Here is a 26382-nt window from a genome sequence, read left to right as displayed (position 1 = left end):
AACTGTCACTGTCACTTGAGCCACTCGCGCGTATGTCCCTCGCGTGCAGGCGGAGAGAACGAGAGCGAAAGGAAAACGCGCCGGACTGCGGCCTGCGGCGGAGTACGGGAAGGAAAATCCGCAGGGAGTAGGTATATCGAGTATCGAGAGTATCGAGACGACGATCGAGCGAGACTGACCTCTCGCGAGCACTCGCGAGACTTTAAAGCTTGCCACGCTTCGGTAACGTCACGTGGGGGCACGCGTTTACCAATCGCAACTGATAATACCGACTAATAGTATTGATGCCCGCCACGTTTGAATTTGTCGAAAATGCAAAAAGTCTTTCATGCGAAATCAATAAAAATAATACATATGTACGTACATGATAATAGTATAAATTATATATATATATTGCTTTAACATATAATATATATTAATTTTATGTAAGTCTTATATGAGAAGAAGATATATATTATTTTTTGTTATTCGGTATAACTGCCTTAATTAACTTGACAGAAAGTATAACAAAAAATATAGCAGGATATGCATATGTATCTCTGGATACGAGTTATGTGGCTTGTTTTTAGAGCAACAATCCCGTTCTCGAGAAATTAGGAATTCGGATTGCGAACGATGATGACGTACAACTTACATTGTTTCGCGTGGTTTTGAAGGAGATGTTGATCATTTATATGCATATGCGATATGCATATTGTATATAATATATATGCGTACATATCGTACCTACAGTTTATTTAACATAGATATTACAACCCCGATAGCACCAATATCCTATAAATATTCATACAACGTCCATAGGCATTCTGGACATATGTAATATGGACATCCATAGGATATTGTGTGCTGTCTGGGAAAATTAACATTGTTAAAGGTCCCGTATTCTCGGCCTTCTGGTCGTCCTTGCTTTTTGTTCCGTTGTTTGCAACGGTGACGATATTAAGCCGATCAAAGTGCAATCGGCTTCGAGAAGAGTTATATCCGTAGCGGCGCCTAAGAACTTGGAGGAAAGCTCCAAGTCTTTTACTCTTAACCGAACCTTTGATCCTCTCACATAGTATCTAAAATGAGGAACAAAATGAATAATATTAAAGATAGAGCATTAGCCTTTGAAATACAATAAATATCATCGAACAAGATGTTAGGCTTGTTTATTTTGGCTGAACTTCTCGCACGGTTCGTCTTTTCTCTTTTTCTCTTCGACGCGAAAAGAAAAAGAGGAAAGATGAACCGTGCAAGAAGTTCAGCTAAAATAAACGGGCCTGTAGTTTGAAAAGGAACGGATTTAGGGGCACACGTACTGTCCATTCTTGATAGGTTTCTGACAAACGCAGTGAAACTTCCATCCGAAATCGATGTACAAGTCATTGCCGACCACGTGAAATATCTCACCAGTTACAACCTTCCCTTCGGGGTCCCCCAGCTGGAAAGTAAAATCGTGTATTTAACAAAGAGTAGTCGACAAATGGCCCCGATAGCTGTACGCACTGTGAGATAGATAGATATTTACGTCGACCAGCTTGGAGTTGCGAATCAAGGAAGCGAACGTCTGCGGCGTTTCTGGCTTTTTATCGTCAATGTGCGAGAACTTTTCGTAACTTTGCGCAAAGCCGCTCAGCTTCACCTCGGACGTCGATGCTTCTGCGTCCTCTTTCGTCCGTGTTACAGCCTCCTTCTCGGCGCCGGGCTCCACGGACGGATGCGAATCGTTACCTTGTCCTTCCGAATCTTTATTCGTGCTGAAACATCTCGTGGACGAGGAATTCACTCTCGGGACAACGAGAGATCGCAAATGCATCAACGCTTTCTCGAGACGGTGTATCTTGTTCATGATGACAACAAAATTCCCGTTTAGTGTCGTCCCGCTCGCTCGTCACCGTCGGTGACTTTTAGGTTATAGCGACATTATCGAGATCGAGGTTATGTAAAAACATGCGCTTCTGCTGCTATTTCGGAGGAGTCGTCGTGATCGAAGAATTAACTTCAATTAATTTAGGATTGAATTAGAATTGGGGAGAATTTTTGCTCAACGGTAAATGCTATTAAAAATATCTGGAGAAAAAATGATTCGTTTAAATTATTATTTGCAACGTTGTTAATCTCCTTTCCAATAATGAGAAAGGTTACGTTGCAATGTTGAATAATTTGAATTCTATGTTGTTTGATGTTCCAGATTATATATTCTAAAGAAAGACCGAAGCGCGATAATGTTGTCGCCTTCAGCAGTGTTAAATATTATAACCAGGAACATTTCTACATCAACCCCTGTGAACCACATAATTAAATTAACCCGATTGAGAGTGGTGGACAACAGCGAGATAGGAAAGCTAGCTATGATGGAGGGTAAACCACCGCGATGCATACACGTCTACAATAAACACGGGATTGGTTTTATTGGTGAGACAAAAAATTAATGATTATGTGGAAAATATTTCCCTTTTTATAGATCCATTTTATAAATTCGTTTGAAACGTTGCTGTACAAATTATTCAGGAGACAGAATTTTAGTCGCGATTAGAGGCGAAAAGAAAAAGGGCATACTGGTTGGATTGAAGCAGAAACAGGCGCCGAAAGTTCCCAAGTTTGACAGCAACAACCTGGTGCTCATAGACGACAATGGGACACCTCTAGGTACAAGAATACAGGTACCCATTCCACATATACTCCGAACGAAAATGAAGGAGGAGACCCACACCAAAGGCGCAGATTACACTAAGCTAATAGCAATTGCATCCAGATTCGTATAGTCTTACTTACTATTGTAATATAGAAATGCATCAAATATATCCATGTTTTAGCCAAATGTTAACATTGTAATTGAGTGTAAAATTCCTTCTACAAATCATAATATATATTAACTTGTAACACAGAAGCGCAACGTATCGCCCTTACGTATCTAAATTTTTACAATTTCATTATATAATTAATGTTAAATAATAATATTACAATTCTCGAGCCCCAATTTTACATATGTATATATGTGTTCTTTGAGATTTTGTGTGTGCGCGATGTACAGAGTCCAAGTGTCACGCATTTTAGTACAGTTATTGACCGCTCGGTGCCTGTCATGTTGTATTTCAGCGATTATTTAAGTTAATTATAAAAGTTATATTTATATTAGGATTTATATTTTTTTGTCAAAAATTTTGCAAATAATTGCACAACTTAATTTTTCAATGTTAATTAGAATTTATTATTTAGTTGCGCTTTTTACTATTATAAGCCCCATCTCGAAAAAAATGAAATTTATAGTAGCAAATGTGCCTCTCTAGTTCTCGATAGCAGTTGTTTTCGATATGATTCTTATATATAAGAATAGGGCATTGATTAGTACTTCGGTGGTCTGATACTGATGGTCAGGGAAGCATCTTTACCATCCCATTTCTAATTTCATTAGTACGTACATGATTCATTTCACTCATTTTCTCACTCACAATCAGTCATGTCGTACACTCCTTCGCTCACTCATACACCCTCTCACTTTCTCAGTCACTCATACGCTCCATATCGCTCACTCACATACACAGTCATACATACAATATTAAATCAATCATATGCACGTTAAGAATTTGAATTGACTATCATCATTTATATAAGTCAAATTCAATAGACTAAAGTGCAAATACATATAAAACTTTCGAAGAGTTCGACGGCACATTGTGTCTATAAATCTTCGAAATATATCGCTAAATAAATAATCGATAAACTAGATGAGTATCTCTAGTCTGCCAGAACTAAGTTGTAAAATATATGTATATGACTCTTTCGGGAGTTTAAATGTTGCAAGGATATCGGGCAAATATTCATCCATAACATCCCGACAAAATTAACAGGATGACATCAGTATTATAATTTCCCATGGCACGACATGTCATATGCGGTGTCAGAGATGACGCATGCACGCATTTAAAAATTATACATGGTTGAGAAGGAAATTGTAATATCATAATACGTTACTGTTACTTATTAGTTAGTGTTTGGTAGGATCTTTCTCTAATAACTTACTTTAATAATATAAATACTCTAATAACCTACTCTAAGAATATAAATAGTATATATACTTATAGTGTATATAATATACAGTCTAATCTAATTACATTAACAGATAATTATAGAGTCAGGGGAGTGGCTTACGCTTGAAGTTTATTACACGTATACTGAACCGGTAACGTTGACCACCTTTTTTTACAAAATTCAAGCTATGTCTTAATTTTTTTAACATTAGTTACAATAAATGGGGAACATTGTAATAAATTTAAAAAATTAGAAACGTTCAAAAACTGTCCGAAAATAGATACGACATCAAAAAGTAATCGACCGAGTGCTTGATTATCAACTTGTAACTAGTGCTAAATGAGATAATGCTTCTTCATCAGATCATAAAACAATTAAGGTTTAGAATTACAAAGAAAAATTATCATAGAATTATCATATCAATATTATATTGGAAAGATGCTTAGATCATTTAAGTTGACGTAAGACTTCGATCCAAATAAACTGTTCTGCGCAGTAATTAACGTATGTATATAGTCATCCGTTGCATGCCCTTTTAAGTATGACTAATGTTATTTGTATTTAAAGCTATCGCTTTAAAAAACTGTGTGCGATAAGGGAAAGCAATTTTTAGGTAACGCTAAGTGTCGTAGATTGCCATTGGTATCGTTATTGGTCCCCGTTCGAAATACTTAACAGAAAATTCCAGGCAGTGATTTTCAACTTGATCATAAAATTTCGACGTCCTACTTCTCGCACTTCCTAAGCTGTCATATCAATTCTATTTTTGACATCAAAATATATTATTAAAGACCTCTTCAATTGGATAAATTACGACTAACAATGAGGTCCAGCTACGAAGCCCAGAGATATAACTAAAAAAAAAATCAATAATATCAATATCAATATGATTTATGGATATGGAAATTTTTCAATCAGTAACATACATCTTATAATAATTAACGCCGAATTAAATTTATGATTTATTATTGCATATTATATTCTAAATAAAAATGCGCATATTTATACTGCAATAATGCAATAATAATATTATTGCCACGAAACAAGATTTTTTTACACAGTTATATATTACTCGATGGATAATCAAACGGATCGATAATCAACCCGGATGATAATAAAATTACAGTTTCTAATTAAAATATATAATTGAATATTATCAGGCTCTAAAACATATGTATATGTATGTACATATGTTTACGCGAAATAACAACAGGATGATAATAATAAATCCCAAGATTAGTAATTATAAGTTTTAATTATATAAATTGAGCAATATTGCATCGATTGTCATTGTACTAATTGCGGATTTTGATAGCCCTAAAAAAAGACTTCAATCCACAAATTCGTTTCTTGTTGGACATCACTGACGCGGGTACAACACGTATCACCACAGTATCACGCAGCATACGTAAAATACCGAACGCATGACGCGTTAACGTAGATACATTGCAGTTTCCCCTCTATATTCTGCACGTTATCGAATTTTGACTTGACAGCACTGACGCACGCGACGACTCGGCGACGTACGACGCCGAGTTGTCGAGTTTCCCGCAATTCCTCGAGTGCTGTCACGTTCGAGGGACGCTATGTGTATACCGCGACGCGTTATAATTAAGTGTTGTATATATAATAATACGTAAAAATTCGACGTTGTTATCACCTTTGATAAGATGACGCTTTGATAAAGCAGATAACAACCTCGCTGTTACTGTCTGTGCTCCCGGAAATTATCATTCGTGAAATGTGACAGCTTTCCGTAAGTACATTCTTTGCATACAATTATTGTACATTGTTGTACATATACATCCTTATCGCGCGTATAATAGCACCGTCTAGATTTTTTTTTACATTCGCGTTCCGAGCGATAAGAATGTGGTAATTAAACAGACAAGCGTCAGTCTATTGCGCTATGTAAAGTAAAATTGCAAATCCGCTGTCTTACGTCTTGTTTGGCGTCGTGCGCTTGGCAAAGATCTTCTTCAAAGGTCTATATAGGCTATATACGCAAGCAAGTTTGTAAATAAATCCCAGGCACATATTTCCGTTCAAATTTCAAAGTCCAAGTAACCACGGAAATATCATGTAAATTTGAAATTTTATAAAACCTATAGACAATCAAGGTTAAGGTATAGGCTTTGTTCTTGTCATAAATAAATTCTTCGAGAACTCTACATAGACTAGAAACTTCTCGCATAATTATATGTATGTAGTTTCTTACACAATTCCCAGTATTCAATGTGTCATCAAACTGTATCTATTATCTTATCTGTTAATTTAAGAACTGCTATCTATCTTTGATTGAGAGTAATCTTTGTAGTATTATACACTGATAATTAATGAAATTAAATGTAATATAAGGTCAAATTAATGATAATTATTAAAGTTGTAAATATATATATATAATCGTGACCTCTCTCTTTTGAATATTATATCATGCTATATACTTTAGCTTGACTCACCGTTATAAGTAATAAATCATGTTTGTTTAGGTAAAATTTGCCGTGACAACAGAGGTGGGACTCTATACATAAGAAAGAAACGCTACGTGGTACCTTTTTTGTATGGTATCGCAAAATATGCGAATTATAGAGATATTCCCATAATTTTGATGACCAAGGCTGTACAGCTTATTTGTGAGTTATGCTGTAAGTTGAAGTCGACACTTCTTGCATCAATTCTAATAATTTATTCGGAAGGCTTTGTATATTTTCAATGGCAAAGTGGTGTACACAGTATTTATAGTCTACGATATTTGTAGATATTTCAACACGACTCGCTGATAATTTGTCGAAAATATTTTCCACCAAGTTAAAATCAAAATGGCTAGTGGATGGAAAATTTTTGGCTTGTTGATGTACAAGAATTTGATAGTGCGCAAAAGGCACTGGCGTACGGCGATATTCCTACAAGCTTTAGTACCCATTGTATTATTCGCGTTACTTCAAGCTTTGCGAGATTTCAGTGTTCAACCTCCAGTTGTGGTGAACCAGAGCACATACTATCCTATAAATACGCAAGACGAGTTGATGAGGAAACTTGATAATGATTTACATGAAGTGTATTATGTACCCAAAAATCCATATACGGAGAAGATCATGGAGTCTGTCAGATATTGTCTTGTACTGCTGCCTAAAAGTAAGTATTACTTGAAATTGCGATTGAGGAATGTAAGTAGTGTCTTTTAACAGTTTAAATAACATTAACGTTAATTATATTCTCTTTATTTTATAGGTATTAAGGGTTTTGTTAATGAGACTGAAATGATAAACGATTATACACGTTCTCAGGCACAAAATCCAATAATTTCTGTGGTGGCAGTTGTTTTTGAACAATATAACGAACCCGCCATAAAATATAAAATAAGACATTCGTGGAAGATTCCAAATGATTTGTACCAAAGCGTGTCACATGGTGAACATATAAGTTCGTCACCTACGGTATATTTTGATATGATTCCATTTACGCAAGTTCAAATATGTTTAGATGAAGTACTCGTAAAGCAAGCAGCACCAGATTCTAACGTAAAGGTATTATGAATTTTTTAAAAAATATATGAGTATATTTTAATAATCAATAATTTATCATGAAGCCCTGTTTATGAAAAAATATACATATACGTTGTATGTCGAGACAGATAACTGGATAACATATCACTGTAATACGGGATTATTTTTTATCACTTTTGATACATGTATTTTTCAGATGTCAATACAAAGAATGCCTTATCCACCCTATGTTAAAATAGATGAGGCTGATGTGATGTTACGTAAAGGAATTTCACAGTTCGTAGTTCTGGTATTTGTGATTCCGCTTTGCATAGAAGCCAGCTATGCAACAAAAGAGAAGTTTATTGGCGTAAATGTTAGTACAGTATTATTTTTTTCTACTTTTCGTACATTCTTAATCACTGAAAAATATTTATCCATTTTGTTGTTTTCAGGTCTTAATGGCAATGAATGGAGTCAAACCGGCTTATAATTTATTTAGCTGGTTAATTACAGGGATATTATTCAGCACTATTTATGTAGTGCCAACAATCATATTATTTAAAAATACTTTTTCTGCAAATGTCGAGGCCTATTTGCAATATGGAAATGGGTTTATATTTTGGATCTTATTTACCACAATAGTCACTCATCTTATAACATTTGGCATGCATATTGCGGCATATTTTTCAAAACGTAAATGTTTTATTTTGTAAAATAAATATTTAAATAATATTCTTAATTATATTCTTTATATCTCTTTATAGCGCGACTTGTCACAACTGCAATAGCTATTATTTACACGGCAGTAAATTCACTTTATATACACATGACAAGAGAAGAAGTTTTCGGAGTTACACCATATTTTGGCATAATATTTCCAAATATTATGCTTAATATACTTTTTGACGAAACAAATGCTCATGAAAGCAAATGTAAGCAGTAATTGTCAACTTATTTATGTTAATTAGTTATATATATTAGTAACTCATTAGAGAAATTTGAAAGAGAGGATTATGTATGCGTGTGTTGTCTCGCTAACCATTTTTTTTCTTTTAGTGATTGGTATTCAGTGGAGTAATTTTTTTATATCTGGAAGAATAGAATATGGTATCTTAGGAAGTCCAGGTTTTATATTTCTCTTTTCAATTTTGGGTGCTGCGATACATTTTACACTTGCAATATATATAAATGCTGTACTTCCCGGTAAATATGGAGTCCGACAGAATCCATTATATTTTTTGAAGGTAAGAAAAAATATGAAATAGTATGAACGAAAAATACACGCATATATGAGACATAATGTTTTTTATGGTTTTGTATTTTAGTGTATTAAGAAAAATAAAATAGCTCTTGATGAAGAAGCTGGTGAATTTGATTATGATAAGGCTAACGAAGACTTCGAGCCAGTATTAGGTAATGCGCTTACACCCGGAATACAAATACGTGATGTTAAAAAATCGTACACAACAAGTTGGTTACGAAAGTCTGTAAGTTTAAACGTACATATAAAAGACGACTATTTTAAATAAATAAGTTTACATAAATAGATGATTATGAATATTTTTGCTATATTTTAATACCGTTACATTATTACATTCCAGAAAGTCCATGCGTTAAGAGGAGTATCTGTGGACTTTTACAAAGGACAAATTACTGCTCTACTTGGACACAATGGAGCAGGCAAAACTACGCTTATGTCTATATTAACAGGTATTACATTTATGTCATGAGATGGTTTTTAACGAAAATGTTATTTTGTGGGAAATACTCATTGTATTTGTGTTCGATAGGTGTGACAAGTGAAACGGAAGGGAAAGTCTTCATAAACGATAAAAATTTAAAAAAGCACTTGAGCAGTATTAGAAATGATTTAGGTCTATGTCCTCAAGAAAATATGGTTTTCCCAGATTTGAATGTATTTGAACAAATAGAATTCTTTGGCTTGGTGAGGATAATAATAATTTTTGTAGAATAAAAGCAATTGTATCAATAATATATTAGTTGTCCGTATGTAATTTTTATGTTATGTCAACAGCTAAAAGCTAAAAATAAAACTAGAAACGAAGTCAAGGAGGATGTTAATATTTTGCTTTCTAAGTTGAAGCTTTCCGAAAAGAAAGATTTTCTACCTAGCAAACTTTCTGGTGGTCAACAAAGAAGACTATGTCTCGGAATGGCACTTATTGGCGATGCTAGCGTAAGTTTTGAAATAGAGATATAATGAATGATGTATTATACGAATATTATATTGATCTCAAAATAAATTTATATTTAGATGATAATTTTGGATGAGCCAACGTCGGGAATGGATCCCGAAACCAGAAGAGATACATGGGATATTATATTGGTAAGCAAATTTAATTTAATTTTTTTTATATTTATATATTTAACGGTGTGTCGCATATTTTATATACATATTAATAATTTTTTACAGAAACTTAGAGGAGAGAAAACAATATTAATTAGTACGCATAATATGGAAGAGGCTGATATACTTGGTGATAGAATTGCGATAATGCATGCAGGTCGTCTTAGAAGTTATGGCACTGGAATGTTTCTGAAGAAACAGTATGGTATGTTATTATTGCGTTTACTGATATTTAAACAAAATATATAATTTAGATCATTGTTTTGTAAATTATAATTTTCCTGCTTTAGGTCATGGGCATATAGAAGTTACACTGTCGACAAAGTCTTGGTGCATTCCTGAAAAAGTCATATGTAAATTTGATTCAAGAACGCAAGAGCTTAGTGTTGATAGTGAAAAAATTGTTTTAAATGTGCCATATACTGATTCTTTACCACAATCACTGGACAAAGTAGAAAATGAAAAGAAGAAATTAGGAGTTACTGGGATAAGCGTGTCATTGATTACTTTGGAACAAGTATTTTTGAAGTGTGTATTTATTAAAAAATGTGTTTTGTATTATTATTTTATTACTATTTTCTTACTACTTTACTATTTGTTCTAGGATTGTGAACAAAGAAGATAATGGGAAACACCTCAATGAATTATTTACATCACCATTACCGAAAGTTACAGGCAGCGAGCTATGCATGCAATCAATATGGGCATTGCTTTGCAAGAAATTCACATATACGAGAAAGAATCCAACCACTCTTCTGCAATATGTAAATTTCTCCTTAATTGCTTTACTAATTAAACTTTGAAAATTGAGATTTTCTTCTATTAACATGTCTTTAACATTTTCAGCTAATTCTTCCTATCTTCTCGGTGGTTATAATGGCCTTAACTTACAATCTACCAAGCGATTCCACAGATATTGTTCCATTGAAGCTTGATATGTACAGAAATCCCAAAGCTTTATACTCGTCGAACATGGAACTTATAAGTTCAAAATATAGAGATGTTGTTCAGAAGTTCGGCGAAGCAGAGCGTGTAACTCCGGATATAAGTGTGGCAAGCGGTAAGTGCGATTATGTTATTATTATGTCATTTCATATTAAGCACAGTAATAAATTTGTCTGAACGATATTTTCTTTATCTCCATTATTTCTTTTAGCTCTTCTGAATTCTTCTATGGAGAATATTGTGGAATATCGGAATAATCTTATCGTATCCGCCGAATTTAATGCCACTGAAACTAACACAACATGGGCTAACGGTTTTTATTCCGGCTTAGCACTTCACAGCGTGCCGTTAACAGTGAATCTCTTGAGTAATTCGTTTATCAAAGCTTTCGCTGGCGATGAATATTCGATTGTTGCATCTAGGCAACAATTACCGAATACACTATTATCGACCAAAATAGAAGTGCCGGAAATAGACGCGTTCTCGCGTGTCTCGATATTCTGTTCGTTCTTCTTTATTATTGTGGCACTTTTCGCAGTGCATCCTTTCGAAGAAACAACGACGAAAGTTAAACAACTTCAACGTATGACCGGTGTGACATCGGTATCATACTGGGGTACAATGTTTGCTTTTGATTTTCTGATATTTACGATAATTGTATTGCTAGTTACTTTAGCATTCTACATCATGGATATTATTCTTGGTCTTCGTCTATATTATGGAACAGAAATACGTAAGTCTTTATTTTAAATTATATTTAATATCTATTAATTAATATTATATTTTAATCACTTATATACATATTTTTTTCTTTTACAGTGTGCACGATATTGATTCTGGAGTTGTTTGGTATTAACGTGTTACTTTTTGTATATCTATTTAGTTTTATGAATAAATCAAGGGGTACTGTAATAACCATTTTGGCTCTCGCACCTTTCGGTTTTGGTAAGCTTATAATATTTCGTGAAGATATTAAAAGTGTTAATGAATATATTAAATAAAATAAATTCAATGCTTTCTTTAAAAATGCCAATTATTATAAAGAAGAATAAACCTGAAAAATTATTTCAGTTGTAATACAGTATATTCTACACGGAGTAATACATAGTTTTGATTGGCTTAATTGGCTACACATTCTACAAAAGAGACTTTTCCGTCTAATTCCTTACGTAAGTTTGTTCCATGGTCAAGTATCTTTTTTCACCATAGCAGTACAAAATGCAAGGTGTCGTCGTCTACCAAATAGACTTCGCGATGTAGTTTGTCTTGCGATACGCGATCCTTGTTGCGGTAAGATTATGCAATATTTATATCAAATGTAATTTTAAGTTGTTACGATAGAATTTATAATTTACTTCATGAAATAATTCTTTTCAGGTATGGATTGTGCAGACGGAGTGTGCAAAAATCAACTTCCTTACTTCAAAAACTTTACAGATGATATGAATTTTGAAGAAAGTATACTATATCTAGCTATGACACCAATTTTGTATTTTGCGCTGTTAATCGCATTGGAAGAAAAATTATTTTCAAAATTATTCAAAAAGATGGTCGGTACAAAATTAAGAAAGGGACAAGACATAATGGATGATCAAGTAAAGATAGAGAAACTCGCAGTAGCGATAGAAATTAATAAAATTAACAGCCAAGGTAAAACAATTTTTAGTATCCCAAGAAATGATATATATAAAAATTAAACATGCATAAATAATTGAATTTACGAACTTATATAAAATATAATAGTGCATAATTGTATATGACTTTATGTACAGGTGATACTATGAAAGAACAATTAAAATCAGATATTACAGAGACAACTAATATTGAATTACAACGTCCAATAAGTGAAAGTAACAGTCTCTTCTTAGTGTATGAATTAAGCAAATACTATGGGAAGTTAATGGCCGTGAAAGAAATCAGTTTTCGAGTGAAACCACGGGAATGTTTCGGATTGCTCGGCGTAAATGGCGCTGGAAAGAGTACAACTTTCAGGATGCTAACTGGAGAAGAAGCGTCTAATAGTGGCATAATGTACTTAAAGCAAGCGGAAATCCATTCAGACAGGACAAAGGTAATAACTTACATAGCGTTTTAATTTGTTTAGCAGTATATTGTTTACGATATAGAGTTTTTTCTTGTAGTATCTTTCTGAGATGGGATATTGTCCACAAACTGATGCTTTAATACCCTCTTTGAACGCTTTTGATCATTTACGACTGTTCGCTTGTCTTCGCGGTATACCAAAGTCCAACGTAGAGTTGGAAGTTAATAAATGGATTAATAGACTGAGTAAGTAAAGTGCGATAATGAATGCAGAATTTAAGAAAAAAAGTACATATGTAAAAAAAATGGTGCATGTGGTGAATATGAATATATGAACGATGAACATGTTACAGATTTAACTGCCTGCATGAAACAGCCAAGCGGTACTTACAGCGGTGGTAATAAGAGACGCTTGAACATCGCGATGGCCCTCATCGGCAATCCCACTCTTGTTCTCTTGGACGAGCCCACAACTGGTGTCGATCCTGCAGCTAGAAGATCGCTTTGGAATACTTTGCAATCGTGTCAGGCATCAGGACAAGCCATTATACTCACGTCTCACAGGTATTTTTTAGAGTACAAGTACTTATCTGAAATAAAAAATATCTGCATTAAGATTTTATTTAATATAATTCATTTTATTGAATGGAATATTAAAACTACGTTGTCCAACAGCATGGAAGAGTGTGAAGCACTTTGTAATCGACTAGTCATCATGGTGAAGGGTGAATTAGTCTGCATTGGCGCAAGTCAAGAATTGAAGCAACGATTTGGAGCGGGTTATGATATTCACATAAAATTAAATCCAAACCGAACGGACGAGGATGTTAACAATATTAAGAATATTATTGAGTCTACTCTAACGTGTGATATTAGGGATGAAAATTTGGTAATGATTGTATTTTGCTTAGAAGATTTGCAACGATTATTAATTGCTTTATTTTTTATTCTTTTATCTTACTATTAATTTCTATTCATATTTTTACAGGGTTTTCTTGCCTATCACGTAACTGATTGTAATACAAAATGGGTGGAAATGTATGATACAGTGAAGAGTCTAAAGCAAAGCTACAGCTGTATTGAGGATTATGCTGTTCTATCTGCAACTTTGGAGCAACTCTTTATTCAGTTTGCAAGAGGAGCTGAAATGATTGAGTCTGAGTCTCCAACTAGTCAACAAGATATAGTATAAATTGAATGCATCTTATTGGATGCAGAAATATACTTAAATATGCTAAATGGATGGAAATCGAATTAACGTTAATTTATATTACAAGTTGTAAATGTTGTAAGCTTTAATTAATTATATCATAATCTCGCTTGATAAAGTTATTAATACACATATTAATACGCATTATATTTAACTTAATGTCAATCGTATCCTTATTACAATCTGCTTTTAAATTGTTGCAACAAAAATGTTTTATTATAATAATACGTATTTTTTTATGCGTAAATATTGTATTTTTATGTAAAAATAATATTTAATGTATATATACATGTAAAATGATTCACAATATATTATGTCACACATTGATACACCATTTAATTTTATTCAAAGATACAACATATGTCTCAAAATTAATATATAATATATATTAAGCGCATAAACAATAATGCGCAACACATATCGCAGTTAAGTTCTCAATTATACAGATGTCATATCACGTGTATATTTGACGGGCATATATTTCTTAAAGTAATATAATAACGTAAAAGGCATTTATAAACGTTAAAATTGCTGGCATATAGAACCGACTTTAAAAAAAGAAAAAAATTAGAGAATCGGCATTTTTCATAAATAAAAGTCACTTTATATAAATAAGAAAATTGCATGAATGATATATCGTTATATACACAAGACGGATAAACGGAAAATGGTATGCATGCCTGCGTGTGGTATGCACGTAGATGATCTTCGCCAATCCGCTGCCTAATATCGATAGCCACCGCTTGAACTTGTTTGGTATGAACTCGGTCCTTGATACGCGCTGCCTCCATGGCCACTATAGCCACCTCCTAAGATAATAGGATAATTTTTGATAAGTATAGTAGATCATGCATAAGACATTAATATGCACGATTATAAACGTTCGTTTGATTCGGGATTCTGTAACACACCTCCGCTAGGATATCCACTCCCTCCTCCGTGTGAATATCCTCCACCGCCACCATCCTGATTCTCTCCCCTAGCTTCGGCAGCAAGTGCCAATTCAACACCTCGTTGAATTTCCGGCGGAATCGGAGGCGGTGTCGGTAAGTGAGCGCCTTGAGGATGAAAGCCATACTCGTCCGCCGTATACGTGATCGAGTATTGCGTACCGTCGGGCCCAGTATAAGAAAAGGATCCGCTCACCGATTCGGATTCCCCTGCAATACCGAGACGCACTCACGTTTTGCAATGTCCTTACTGCTACCAAACGCATTACGTTGTGACGCGATACTTCCATAATATCAAAAGCGAACATTGTTTATAATACACCCAGTCTAGTAATCGAATAATTAATAATTTGATTAAGAAATAAAAATGTGCAATCTCCTGCCTTGCTTATGACCCGTTTCTTGCACAGAAATTCCATTTCCGGCTTCATAGCTGTATTGATAGTTTCCGTCACCGGCGTTCTCGTTACTATAAGAAAGAATGGGTATCTTCTCTTGACCGCCATGCCCACCACCCAGTCCGCCGCCTAAAGTACGAAATAAAATGTGAAAAGTCATGCACATAGCTAAACTACACTTAAAAAAAATTTACTAGTTTTCGAGGAAAGTTGATGCAATATTTCTAAAAAAAAGATAGTTAACTTTTGAATATTTCAGTCGTATAATAATCGTAATAAAAATTTGAGTTTTAAAGAGACACATGGAATAACATATGAGACAAAGTAACTACTCTCTTCTCTTGTTCAGTAATTATAATTTCGTACAAACTTACCACTATAAGCACTACCACCACCTCCGAACTGACCAAAACCGCCTGATCCACCGTGGCCACTAGGAGCACCAAAACCACTTGGACCACCAGGACCACCTGGACTGACCGGGCCACTATATTTAACGGGTTCACCTCCACCATGTCCTGGAGATGGAGGATGAATTAATTCTGCCCCACCCGCACTTCCGGCACTACTCGGCGGAAGATAAGAAGTGTCCAATCTTGCGGCATAGCACGTACCAATGATGGCCAGCAGCGCAATATTAATGGCGAGCTGTTGAAACAATTCGAATTATGTAAAACTCTGCAATCCAGGAGATGCGAGATTCATCCCAGACTTCGGCGACCGGAAGTATAGAGAAATCTATATTCTGCGCGCGACTCGTACCGATCTCATCTCGCTGGTTGTGTGTATATGCTCGTCGATCAAATCCGAGCGATGTTACTTTGTCACTCAAATCGTATATCGTCGTATATACGTCGCCAAACCGATGACGATAATTGATCTGCACGTATCCAGATCGGATCCAGCATACTTATATACCGATCCCGCGCAAGGATCGTCTTCCTCCCACCCGCCAGTGAGCAACCGCGGATGGCATCGCGGCTGGAGATAACCCGGTGATGCGTTCCTCGAAGATTTGCCAACGAATTCTCTTTGACGAGAGGTGCCGAGTAGAGAGGAAAAGAGAAGAAGAGATCTTAGAGCTGCCGGATGAAGACGCGCACGGTGGGAGAGCCATCGGAGGGGGCGGCGATGGCGGAGGAGGTTCTGTCGAGATAAACCTCGTCGAGCTAGGGGTATAGTTGCGCAACACCAGATTGATACAGATCGGCAGGCATCTCCGAATGGATCTGAAGGTCGATCAATGGGATCGGCATGAAAGCGAAGCGATAGGGTCGAAAGAAAAGCAAGTTAATAAACGATACAATTATTGGCCGCTTAAAATACATTTCGTTATAAGATTATTGATTATCCAACACTGAAACAATTCAATATTTGACATGAAATAGACTTTGCAATCTGACCCCGTCAGAATCTTCCCAAGTTTCTCAAGTTAAACGAAAGATTCTATTTGGTTCATTCTCGGTGCACGTCTTGAGGACGAGGAGGCAAGCGGTGAGAAAGCGTGGAAAAGCAGCCGAGTCGATGACGCGGCCGGCATGCATCAGTCGCCGCGCATTTCTCCCTTGTAATTATATCGGCTCTTTCAACGCGCGGGAATTATACCCGCGGGGTCGCGACGTCGTCATATTATTGTCGCCGTCGCCGGCGCGGCGACGCCGCCGCGGCTTACCGAGAGCAATGCGCGCTCCGCAATCGAACGAGCTCGTTGCGCAATCATGCGTTGAGAGCATCTCCGGAGCGCATCGGCCGATACGTGCGCGTACGTGTACGCGTCTTCACGTGTGAGCTAGGTCGGGAAATGGGTGCCTGGACAACCCAGGGATGATCTTCTGCGCGGAACGCGACTCTAAACGTGCCCACGTGTGACGTAAAGTTTATCTTTCTCGCTGGTTGCAGCAAGAGTTATTAATGAGAGCTATTATCCTCGTCAAGAACTCGCACGCGTTTTTATTTAGGCCATCATATATCGAATAATTATACGGCTGAGAATCAGATCCGGTTAGCCGAAGATTCGACGATTACGTAAGACGAGTTGTAAAAGAGACTAATCCGCGCGGGACCATCGAGTTCGAGGCTCGCAACCGCGATCGCGCGAGAATATTACGCATCCATATAATTGCGCGCGATTCCAACGTGGCTCGGTGCCGTAAACAGTTCCATAAAATGGAACTGCGCGCGTAAACCGAAGCGCGCATTTGAAGTCGTCAAGGTATTGCCGATCGGCATGCGCACGTAACTCGCCGGCGGTTAACGATCCACCTTGGGTCACCGTACTCACGCTTCGCCGTAGACGAAGCGATGATCGCATATATCCCAATAGGCATCCCGCTCGTCTCGCAATGGAGAGAAAGATAGCGCACGCGCTCGTCTAGATTCCCAGGGAGATAGAGCGGACCTAACTTCGAATCCATATTGCGAAATATACGCTGAAATCATACGTTACGTGAGGCTCTCAGCGCGGTGCACAAAGTGGAAATAAAGGAGGAAACGCGATGATTTCGTGCGCTCCAATTCCCGGGTTTAAACAGATACATTCCGCAAGTCGGATGCAGGGTCGAGCAAAAAAAAATCGTGCACGATCGTGAACCACAAGCAGCGCTTGATAACAGAATAGAATTAATACCTACACCGTGTCGAGATATCGCGTTCTACTCTTCAAGGGGGATCTCTCGTATATGTTATCGATATTCTTTGAGTAGATCTTATTCCGTTGACGGGGAATACATGCATTTATCTGTATTATTGCTCGTGTATCGTCAAAGATTTATCTTCGCGAGAAATCTTTCTTTCTCTCGGAACTACTCCGCGAATCTCAAAGCTGTGTGTCGAATTCCATGCAACCGTTCGTCGACGTGGCGACGAGAAATAATCGGAAGGATTGAACGGACGCGGTTCTCGCGATTAAGCCCAAAGATTTCAGCATCCTCCAGATCTTATCGACCGCAGAAGAGAAGCCTCGTCCTCTTCACATGTATAGCCTCCGGTTGGCGATGCAGATTTTTTTTTCTGCAATGCGGGAAGAAAAAACGTGTCACGTTTTGTTCGAGAAGCTATCCGATACTTTTGCCTTTCAAATATCGCATTTACGGCGAACGCAATACCTTGTACCCGCGGTACGTCCAATTATCGCGCGAGCCAGCCGTAATCCAACAACGGCGGTGCGAACTCGGATTTCGACAGCGTATCGCGGAAGTAAGTATCGGAGAGCGATATAAATCTGAGAGAGATCGTGCAGAACCGGGAGCGCGTGCTCTACCTCCGCTCTCTTCCTCACGACCTCGCGCGCGCGATCCGTATACCATCTCGAAAGAATGGGGGCCCACGTCGCCGGAGGTCGATGAGGAGAGAAAAAACACTCCGGCGATTTTCTATTGCGATATTGACGCAACTTCGCATTGGCGAAAAAAGGAAGAAGGGATCGAAGAGCGGGTTTCTACGCTTCGCGCGGGGTTAAAAAGTCGCCGTAGTATTTGCGCTCCACACTGCGTTCCTGACGTTCTGACCGGCGCGCGATGCCGATGAGTTTAGATTAGGGTTACGGCAAATTAGGGGCGCGAGCTCATTCCGCTCGCTAATTACGTTTGCCGTGCAAATAAGAAGGTATGAATTTGAAGGAAAAGGCAGTATTTGCTTTACCATCCGTTTGTCCATTTAATATAATTGTTCCACTAATTTCAATAATATACGTACTAATTACGTACGTCTCGCGTGTTTACAAATTTAATAAGAGTTTAACTTATTGTTAGCAACTTAATTCATGCGCTGCGAGTGCCGATTGCCAACCACGAAAGCGTGCAGATTTTTCATTCGCGTCACGATTGCTCGCTATTTAGGATAGATGCTTATGACAAGAGTTGATTTCCTCGCTACGAAACGCTAATTTATACATACCTATCAATTTGTGCTCGGTTCGATCGCGAATTAATGGAAAACAAGACACCGTTACGTCACCGCGACTCGGCGTCTCGTGACGCGACGTGCCGTTTTCGCGAGACGCGTAATTAGGATGCCCTCATATATCTGCCGATTAATTTCCATTAAACTTTCGTTATAACGACGCCTTCCGCCGTCATTAAACGAATACTGTCCCCGCGTGTCGTTATTTTGTCGTTACTTCATTTTTGCAACCCTGCTTCTTCCGCGGTAAAATAAACCGGTGTTATTTTATTGCCATTGCAGCTAGCATCTTCCCACGATCATCTTTCTCGATATGTACTCTCCGCGGTACATGATGAATGCCGCTTGCGCGATGATCGATGTGCGGGATATCTCCGATCTATCGGTAGTAATCGGGTGTTTGAATTCTTCAATCGTATAATACGTTCGATTATTGTTTCGAATATTTTATTTAGAACCGGAAATTCTTATAAGGATCTCGAAAATTCGCGGCCACCTTATCCGACGGATATGTCATCTCGTCATCTACAGATTTCTCAATTGTATCTATCCTATTAGTATCTGTGTCGAGCTACACGAGCCGTTTGAGGGAACTATTTGTCGCGTTCAACGGAATCGCAGAAACGCGGTCCCGCCATGCGCTTCTGCAACGCACGCTTACGCAATCGCGCGTCGTGCGTCGGCATCGGAATTTGAAAATGTGTCACGGAATTTCGATCCGTGATCGCGAGGATAGTTGCGTCGCCTATCGATCGCAGCGGAGCGAGAGAAAGAAAGCATCATTTATTGTTCGCTTCGCGATGTAATCCCCTTTAAGCGAGAGAAAGAGAGTACCTGTCGCGATCTCTCTCTCTCTCTCTCTCTCTCTCTCTCTCTCTCTCTCTCTCTCTCTCTCTGTTGCTCCTCTCTCGTTGGCGAAGCGAGTGAATGGGCGCTTTGGCTCTCGGTAGCCGGAGCCTTCCCGCGAGCGCCAAGTTAGCCGAGCAAAAAGAAAATATAGTTCAGGCCGCCGGGTAAAGAGCCGATTGCCTAATACACAATAAGGCATGTCGCAACATTGCTCTCCACTTTATGGAGGCGGTGCGCGCCTCCTCGCCGTCATCTTTGACCTTTGGAGAGCATCAGGCGCATATATAGACGCGTGCACCCCGAAGGGTGCGGCCGTCGCGGTGGCGGGCCGGCCCCCTCTTAATGTGTCGAACATAAACGCGCACACCTCTCAAAAGAGTCTCAAGTCGATAGATCTATTCTGTAACTTTTGACGGTTATATTATCGTCATTGCGCAGCTTTTTTACCATTAGGTATACCTCTGTGCAACGATAATATAACGACACCGTCAAGAGTTACAGAACAGATCTACTGATCTATGATGGAAGAATGAGTTAAAGAATACCAAGTGTAACACATTGTGCATATAATAACGATTACTTATGTAGGATTGAATACCCAGGAAAGAAATTTGCGCGGGACCCGATTCTCTAACGAGAAACGTATGCGCAAACTTTGCTCTAACAGAAAGGCTGCAAATTGATTGGCTATCGCATAGTTTTTAGCTAATAAGCTTGCAGCTTCTCTGTTCAGAGTTTACGCATACGTTTGTCGTTAGAGAATCGGGCCCCTCTGGTGTTCTTCCATCATGTACTGATCTAGATTAAGGGATATTCCAACCTTCTTCTCGTCAAAAGAACCATATTAAAATTTTTATAATGACCGAGGGGGTCGGATAAGTTTTTTTTTTATTATATAAAAACAAAGTATCTTTATTTTTAAATTCTTTTATAACTTTGAAACTTTTTTTGGTGGGCTGAATCTATTTGCGGGGCGTTGGAAATGGCTAGATCGAACGTGAACGAATAAATTTGCTTCAAAGTGCGACGCCGCGTGTCCGAGTCTTGACTGCAGATATCGAATACGTTTCGTCTCTCTTAGAAAAGAAGAATAATGGTAGAGTTAAAAATGCCTTTCGCCCCACAAAGACAAACGCCGCTGATTAACAATCGCATTTTTAAGCGTACAAACACAGAGCTTGTCGGAATTCCTTGAGCGTGGAACTGAGATCGATCGGCCGAACGCGCCTTTTAGCCACATAGCAATTATATCGTATTGACGTGCAACATGCCGTAATCGTGATGAGGACTAATTAACTATTCGCGCCGTACTTTCGATATCTCCATCAATACATATAACTTTCGCCATAATCATTAGCAAACAGCTCGCTATGAAGTTATGAAGACTTTATTCATCGCAAACCGGTTCCGCGGTCGCCCAGATAATCCGGAAAATTGGCATCAAGTAGAAAACGCGATACAAGTGAGAAGACGGTAATAATATATAATCATATTACAGTTGTGAGCCAATCTAATTGTTTTGCGTTACAATGTACGCCGATTTTCTCGCAGCAATCGGAAACAGATAAAGATATAAAGATATCTGACGATCCAAAAAGTGATTAAGCTTCGACATCTTGAATTTTCAAAGAAAGCATAAAAAGCAGATTATACATTTATTATTATTACTACGTTTTTTTACGCGAGCGTTACTTCTGTAGTAACTTACGATAATTCCTTCGCGTAAACGGGATTCTGTAGTAACTTACGATAATTTACTCCGCGTAAACGAGTAATATATCGTAAGTTATACTACAGAAGTTACGCTCGCGTAAACGTACAGTATATAGGTTGATATATATAATCATCATTGTTTAGCGTTGAAAATCTGTATAGCATACGTCATGTGCACGATACATTTTAGTGCTAGCTTTTTGGTGCTGATTATTGGAACGTAGCCTTGTGCGAATCGATATAAAATAAAGAAAAACATCGTTCAAGCATTTTTTTCGATTTATTAGCAGCTCCGTGAAGTTGGCGACACGCGCGCAGCGACACGAAGTTGCCAGTTGCCACGGCGCGGCGTCGCGTTTCAAGTGCCATCTGCACGCCGCACGTGGAACTCCGATGACGTGCTCCTCGAATGGTTCAAGGTTCAAGTCTTGTCAAGACGCCAGAAGCACAACGATCAACGATAGCGTAGCGTGACGATAGTTCGCGGGAAGGCGGGAACCGTTATTATGAGGCGTCGTTGACTCGCCGTGGCTCGCCGTCTCCCGCGCGAACAAAAGGGATTGCCGGGAAATCAGGGAAATGGCGGAGGACGAGGAAGCGGACTGCCCGAACAACGCACGGCTGTTTCGAATCGCCGTCTCCAACAACCTGAAGAACATAGCCGAGTCCGTGAGGTGAGTGACGTTGGCCCGAGCCCGAGAGGCGCGGACGCGCGCGCGTGACGGCGCGTGTGTTTCCTTTCGGTTTCGCGCGCAACTTCGCGCGTTCAACTTAACCTCTTTCGTTCGTCGCGACACGCGCGTTTTTTCTGCTTTCTGCCCGACTAGAAGTCGACGAGCCGAATCGAAGCGAACCCACGTCATCGTTACTTTTGGCGGCCGGCCAGACGGTTTTTTTGCTTCTCTAAAAAAAAAAATGTTGCAAAAACGTTGCTCCACGACGGTCCCCCTCGTCTTTTGATTTATTGTTATATATGGTTTTTCTTTTTCTTAAACTTGGCCGAGGAAAGATCTCGTTTCTACGTTTTTCTAGCTTCAGCGTCTGGCTGTGCGCAAAAATCACGATTCATATACGCTCACGCAATAACGGTACCGCTAACCGCTATCACAAAAGTGTGTCAAGTGCGTCACGTGGTCGAGAAGATCTGCTCCGATCTCCGCGATCCAAACGTCTCGTTTACGGACTTCAGGATTTTCGATTGTACCCAACACTCTTTTATTTTTTTGCGGAAATGCTACCACGTTAATAAAAAAAAAAAATGATTTCTTTAATAATTTTAATGTAAACGGAATAATAGATTAAATCCATTAAAGAAAGGCTATTGTGTCTCTCGAGCCTATTTCATAATAAATTCTCTATGCGTGATCTTTCAATCGATGTGTACGCACAACATATATGAATGTGGAGTACTTTTATATTTTACGTTCTTTCAGGAATACCCTGTATAGCTGAAACCGTATCGAGAGATGCAAAGATCAGTAAGATCATTCATATCTGTAATATCTAAAATCCGAAGTTGTGTTTTAGAAAAATTATTGCGAAAGATCATCTTGCAAGATAACTGTTTTCTACGTATAGCCTATCAGAGTTTATTTTTTTATTTTTTTTTTGCGAGGAGCCGATTCGTGATTTTTATTGAACGGGACATCAAGATGAAAAGTGTGGAAGGGATCGGCATCGTCAATGACCTAAACGCCACTCGGTGTTACTCGATGTCATTGGCCTCCGCGGTTCGCATGTTAATTCCCGACTCGCCGTGACCGTTCACGAGGCTCACGTGGCCGTCGTACTTACGCTCGCGTCGAATCCGTGCCGCGATCGTCGTCGTACGGAGCCCTCGTATATAGCGATCTGCTGAATCGGGGATCCCTCCCGGCACCTACTCGGCTTCCAGGAAGGCCTCCTTCGCGCGGATCTCCATGGCACCACGCGCACCAGTTGACCTTCGAGGAATTCCACGAAGCGCTCGGGGAAACAAAGGCCTCCTGCCACGGTGACCGGCGGCGCGGGGGCGATGGTCATTCGTGCGCTGCGTGTCGCCGGGATCGTGCGCGCACGCACGCACTCCGCAGCGGAGACAGTTGATTCTCTCGAGCAAATCGTATCGGTCATAACAGTCTCAACGTTAAACGCTGCAAAATTGTAGGAGATGATTTCTTTTGTTGTAGGAAATTCAATTTCATATTTACCGTTAATTTGATTCTGTGCGCGTACGCGATTCGGAAATGCGAGGGGATAAGCGAATGAATCTCTCCTGGACCATCGGAAGCGGCTTAGCGTGCTCAGTTTAGGCCTGGACTAATGCAAATATGTAGCATTGATTTCAAATTGCACCAGTCCCGGCCTGATTGAGTATGCGAGAAACAACGTTGCCGAGCTGCCGCTGACAACGAGAATCGTTGTATGAGGATCTCGAGGTAAATTTAACGCAGCACGGCCGTGGGTATATGATGTACGATTATATGCGAATGTTACGCGAATGTCGAAGTAAACGTAACAAGCCCCGGCGTATTTTTAAAACGTCGGAAACTGAGTAAGGAGACTGGATCGTACTATTGTATGCTTATTGTAACGCAGCGAGAAGTCTGTTAAAATCGTCCGGGTTCCCGTCCTCTGTGATCGAAGGTGCCGCTCTTCGTCTGGCGTCGGGACAAAGAATTCGATCCCCCGGCGATAGTCGTCACGTACTAATAGCGTTTTTCTTTGGCAGAACTGGTGCGCACTCGGTGCACATTAAAGCCGTTGTACACAAATCAACGTAACGCGTATGTTTAATAAACGGGTTAAATCATGAAATCCTCAATATTCTTTATTGCACTATTTGGTAAAATATGTACTAGGTATTTTATCAGTCAAAATATTTGCATTTTACTTTAAATATTAGAGATTAAATCAGTGTACAACGGCCTTAATGTGCACTGAGTGCGCATCAGTTCTGCCAATGAAAAACGCTATAACTATGCATCACGTACGGGGGAACGCGCATCCGATCGTGCGTTGAAAAGCTGCCGGCGGAACAAGGGACACGTGCGTCTTCTTTTTTTACTTCGTACGTGTAAGAGCTACGCCGTATATCGCCCAGGTCGATAAGGCGCCTTTCTGCGAAACGAGATACAGCGAATAATTCAAATTGCCACGCAGCGGTGCGTTGTATTATATTTCCGGATGTCGTTAATCTCAGATAAGGAGGCCGCGTTTATTTCAAGCCGTGACGGCTATATTGCGCGTTTACGAGCTACTGATTTAGCGCGGTGACGCAGTATTCATTCGTTTTGCGCTTAATAACTTAAATAACGTTTCGTCGTATTTTTCGTTCCAGCGAGAATGAATTTCTCGAGATACTCACGATTCTCAAGTCGAATCCCAAAACCGCCCAGAAGTTGCACAAAGCCATGATGAAGGAACTGTACAACAGCATGAACGATGATCTGAAAGATATATTGAAGGAAGGCAGCCTGCGGGAAACCTTGAGCAAAATAGCCAAACTGTCCGAGGAAAGTACGACATCCGCTAACGAACACGCATGGTCGGTAGATTTGTTACGATCGTTTCACGATTGTGCTTGAGCGTAATCTTTTATTTGAGAGTCGTCGTATGATTGCAGGCGTCCACCAGGGGATGTAACCAGGCATCTGAGATCACTGGACGCGCACAAGATCAAGGAGGCGACAGAGGAATTGGAGGAACGAGTGAGCGAGATGGAAAGGGAAAATAAAATCCTAATGAGAACAATCGCGGAAAGTAGATCGAGGATACGTACCACGAACGATAACGTGACGAGAATTCTGAATTCCGCGCCAATCATCCTGCAACGATTAGAAAACACGCGCGAGCAGCTAACGACTTGTCTCAAAACGATCGAAAACGAATAGCTCCGAGATTGATCTCGGAAGCACGATGTATATATATAGTGTGTGTGTGTGTGTGTGTGTGTGTGTGTATATATATATATATATATATATATATATATAGATTATAACGTATTTCTGTTAAAAATAATAGATTCGTGAAAAGTATACGTATATTATAAGTATATACATATCGAGAGACACTGCAGTGTCTCGCGCCAATTTGTAAGCGCCCAATTTCAATTCAAGCTTCAATTCAATTTTAGCTAAAAAGAGAAGAGGGTGAAAATAAAGGAAAATTTAATTTTATATATGTGCAGTTTTTAATAAATTAATTTTGAAATAATTTATATCAGTGATTCTTCCGTTCCGCGTGAAGATATATTCATTTAACGTACATACATTTTATTTTGTTTCAAGTAAAAAGTGAAATAGTAGAAATTATCGACAAATATGAATGGATAGGCTACGAAATATAGAAAAATTAATTGGCATATTATAACAATAAATACAATCAATAATTAAAAGTTTGACATTAAATAAATTAGAATATGTTATAAAATATTTCCTGCTTTCTTATATTTACATCTCTTAATTTTTTTATTTTTTCTCTTTTATGTTCGGTATATACGTTCCTATTTTATTTCCCGATTTGC

General features: G+C 38.6%; 5 protein-coding genes across 10 annotated transcripts; 3 read left to right on the top strand and 2 right to left on the bottom strand.

Moving 5' to 3' along the window:
* Position 1: 1 nt before the first annotated feature.
* On the top strand, positions 2 to 2803 carry Mrpl14 (mitochondrial ribosomal protein L14). Of its 2 annotated transcripts, none has more exons than XM_077410995.1 (3): positions 2 to 127; positions 2174 to 2397; positions 2494 to 2803. In XM_077410995.1, exons 1-3 carry the CDS (start codon positions 33 to 35, stop codon positions 2745 to 2747), a joined length of 573 nt encoding a protein of 190 aa, XP_077267121.1. In that variant the 5' UTR covers positions 2 to 32; the 3' UTR covers positions 2748 to 2803. The 2 variants fall into 2 exon arrangements, with proteins under 2 accessions (XP_077267121.1, XP_077267131.1); XM_077411005.1 differs by lacking the exon at positions 2 to 127 and adding an exon at positions 1894 to 2032.
* Positions 550 to 1831, bottom strand: Mrps28 (mitochondrial ribosomal protein S28). Its single transcript, XM_077410942.1, has 3 exons — positions 1511 to 1831; positions 1302 to 1423; positions 550 to 1061 (listed from the first exon to the last, which is right to left on the bottom strand). Exons 1-3 carry the CDS (start codon positions 1829 to 1831, stop codon positions 869 to 871), a joined length of 636 nt encoding a protein of 211 aa, XP_077267068.1. The 3' UTR covers positions 550 to 868.
* A 2482-nt stretch (positions 2804 to 5285) lies between the features above and the next one.
* LOC143899658 (phospholipid-transporting ATPase ABCA3) lies at positions 5286 to 14395 on the top strand. Of its 2 annotated transcripts, none has more exons than XM_077410088.1 (26): positions 5286 to 5770; positions 6504 to 6659; positions 6773 to 7149; positions 7246 to 7541; positions 7717 to 7875; positions 7955 to 8195; positions 8267 to 8434; positions 8559 to 8746; positions 8828 to 8989; positions 9104 to 9212; positions 9293 to 9447; positions 9538 to 9699; positions 9778 to 9849; positions 9937 to 10075; positions 10161 to 10398; positions 10475 to 10634; positions 10717 to 10930; positions 11027 to 11548; positions 11635 to 11760; positions 11887 to 12105; positions 12193 to 12465; positions 12588 to 12886; positions 12957 to 13104; positions 13212 to 13422; positions 13534 to 13747; positions 13847 to 14395. In XM_077410088.1, the coding sequence occupies exons 3-26, from the start codon at positions 6834 to 6836 to the stop codon at positions 14048 to 14050; spliced, it is 4995 nt and encodes a 1664-aa protein (XP_077266214.1). In that variant the 5' UTR covers positions 5286 to 5770; positions 6504 to 6659; positions 6773 to 6833; the 3' UTR covers positions 14051 to 14395. The 2 variants fall into 2 exon arrangements, with proteins under 2 accessions (XP_077266214.1, XP_077266223.1); XM_077410097.1 differs by having other exon boundaries at positions 5287 to 5770; positions 6504 to 6647.
* Positions 14396 to 14417: 22 nt separating this feature from the next.
* On the bottom strand, positions 14418 to 24978 carry LOC143899849 (uncharacterized). Of its 3 annotated transcripts, none has more exons than XM_077410567.1 (6): positions 24851 to 24978; positions 23673 to 24010; positions 15791 to 16064; positions 15402 to 15545; positions 14980 to 15228; positions 14418 to 14877 (listed from the first exon to the last, which is right to left on the bottom strand). In XM_077410567.1, the coding sequence occupies exons 2-6, from the start codon at positions 23988 to 23990 to the stop codon at positions 14792 to 14794; spliced, it is 1071 nt and encodes a 356-aa protein (XP_077266693.1). In that variant the 5' UTR covers positions 23991 to 24010; positions 24851 to 24978; the 3' UTR covers positions 14418 to 14791. The 3 variants fall into 3 exon arrangements, with proteins under 3 accessions (XP_077266693.1, XP_077266685.1, XP_077266702.1); XM_077410559.1 differs by lacking the exon at positions 24851 to 24978 and adding an exon at positions 24432 to 24575; XM_077410576.1 differs by lacking the exons at positions 23673 to 24010; positions 24851 to 24978 and adding an exon at positions 16179 to 16434 and having other exon boundaries at positions 14427 to 14877.
* LOC143900066 (uncharacterized) lies at positions 22308 to 26290 on the top strand. 2 transcript variants are annotated; one of them, XM_077411019.1, is made up of 3 exons: positions 22308 to 22552; positions 25198 to 25404; positions 25483 to 26290. In XM_077411019.1, exons 1-3 carry the CDS (start codon positions 22458 to 22460, stop codon positions 25748 to 25750), a joined length of 570 nt encoding a protein of 189 aa, XP_077267145.1. In that variant the 5' UTR covers positions 22308 to 22457; the 3' UTR covers positions 25751 to 26290. The 2 variants fall into 2 exon arrangements, with proteins under 2 accessions (XP_077267145.1, XP_077267154.1); XM_077411028.1 differs by lacking the exon at positions 22308 to 22552 and adding an exon at positions 24183 to 24295.
* Positions 26291 to 26382: the final 92 nt, after the last annotated feature.

The sequence above is a fragment of the Temnothorax americanus genome, unplaced genomic scaffold (assembly GCF_048541705.1).
Source record: "Temnothorax americanus isolate GAGA-0224 unplaced genomic scaffold, ASM4854170v1 Scaffold10, whole genome shotgun sequence".
Taxonomy (NCBI): domain Eukaryota; kingdom Metazoa; phylum Arthropoda; class Insecta; order Hymenoptera; family Formicidae; genus Temnothorax; species Temnothorax americanus.
The sequence above is the reverse complement of the archived record's forward strand: the minus strand, read 5'-3'. Positions and strand labels throughout refer to the sequence as shown.

Excerpts from the sequence above, each read along its gene's own strand:
- Mrpl14 (XM_077410995.1), top strand. The coding sequence starts at position 33 with ATGTCCCTCGCGTGCAGGCGGAGAGAACGAGAGCGAAAGGAAAACGCG. Across the intron at positions 128-2,173 it reads GGAAGGAAAATCCGCAGGGA|ATTATATATTCTAAAGAAAG; the intron begins GTAGGTATATCG and ends TTGATGTTCCAG. Across the intron at positions 2,398-2,493 it reads ACACGGGATTGGTTTTATTG|GAGACAGAATTTTAGTCGCG; the intron begins GTGAGACAAAAA and ends CAAATTATTCAG.
- Mrps28 (XM_077410942.1), bottom strand. The coding sequence starts at position 1,831 with ATGAACAAGATACACCGTCTCGAGAAAGCGTTGATGCATTTGCGATCT. Across the intron at positions 1,424-1,510 it reads GCAACTCCAAGCTGGTCGAC|CTGGGGGACCCCGAAGGGAA; the intron begins GTAAATATCTAT and ends TTTACTTTCCAG. Across the intron at positions 1,062-1,301 it reads AAACCTATCAAGAATGGACA|ATACTATGTGAGAGGATCAA; the intron begins GTACGTGTGCCC and ends TCCTCATTTTAG.
- LOC143899658 (XM_077410088.1), top strand. The coding sequence starts at position 6,834 with ATGGCTAGTGGATGGAAAATTTTTGGCTTGTTGATGTACAAGAATTTG. Across the intron at positions 7,542-7,716 it reads CACCAGATTCTAACGTAAAG|ATGTCAATACAAAGAATGCC; the intron begins GTATTATGAATT and ends TGTATTTTTCAG. Across the intron at positions 13,748-13,846 it reads ATATTAGGGATGAAAATTTG|GGTTTTCTTGCCTATCACGT; the intron begins GTAATGATTGTA and ends ATATTTTTACAG.
- LOC143900066 (XM_077411019.1), top strand. The coding sequence starts at position 22,458 with ATGGCGGAGGACGAGGAAGCGGACTGCCCGAACAACGCACGGCTGTTT. Across the intron at positions 22,553-25,197 it reads AACATAGCCGAGTCCGTGAG|CGAGAATGAATTTCTCGAGA; the intron begins GTGAGTGACGTT and ends TTTTCGTTCCAG. Across the intron at positions 25,405-25,482 it reads TCCGCTAACGAACACGCATG|GCGTCCACCAGGGGATGTAA; the intron begins GTCGGTAGATTT and ends GTATGATTGCAG.
- LOC143899849 (XM_077410567.1), bottom strand. The coding sequence starts at position 23,990 with ATGACCGATACGATTTGCTCGAGAGAATCAACTGTCTCCGCTGCGGAG. Across the intron at positions 16,065-23,672 it reads GGCACGGATTCGACGCGAGC|CTCGCCATTAATATTGCGCT; the intron begins GTAAGTACGACG and ends TTGTTTCAACAG. Across the intron at positions 15,546-15,790 it reads TGGTGGTAGTGCTTATAGTG|GCGGCGGACTGGGTGGTGGG; the intron begins GTAAGTTTGTAC and ends TTCGTACTTTAG.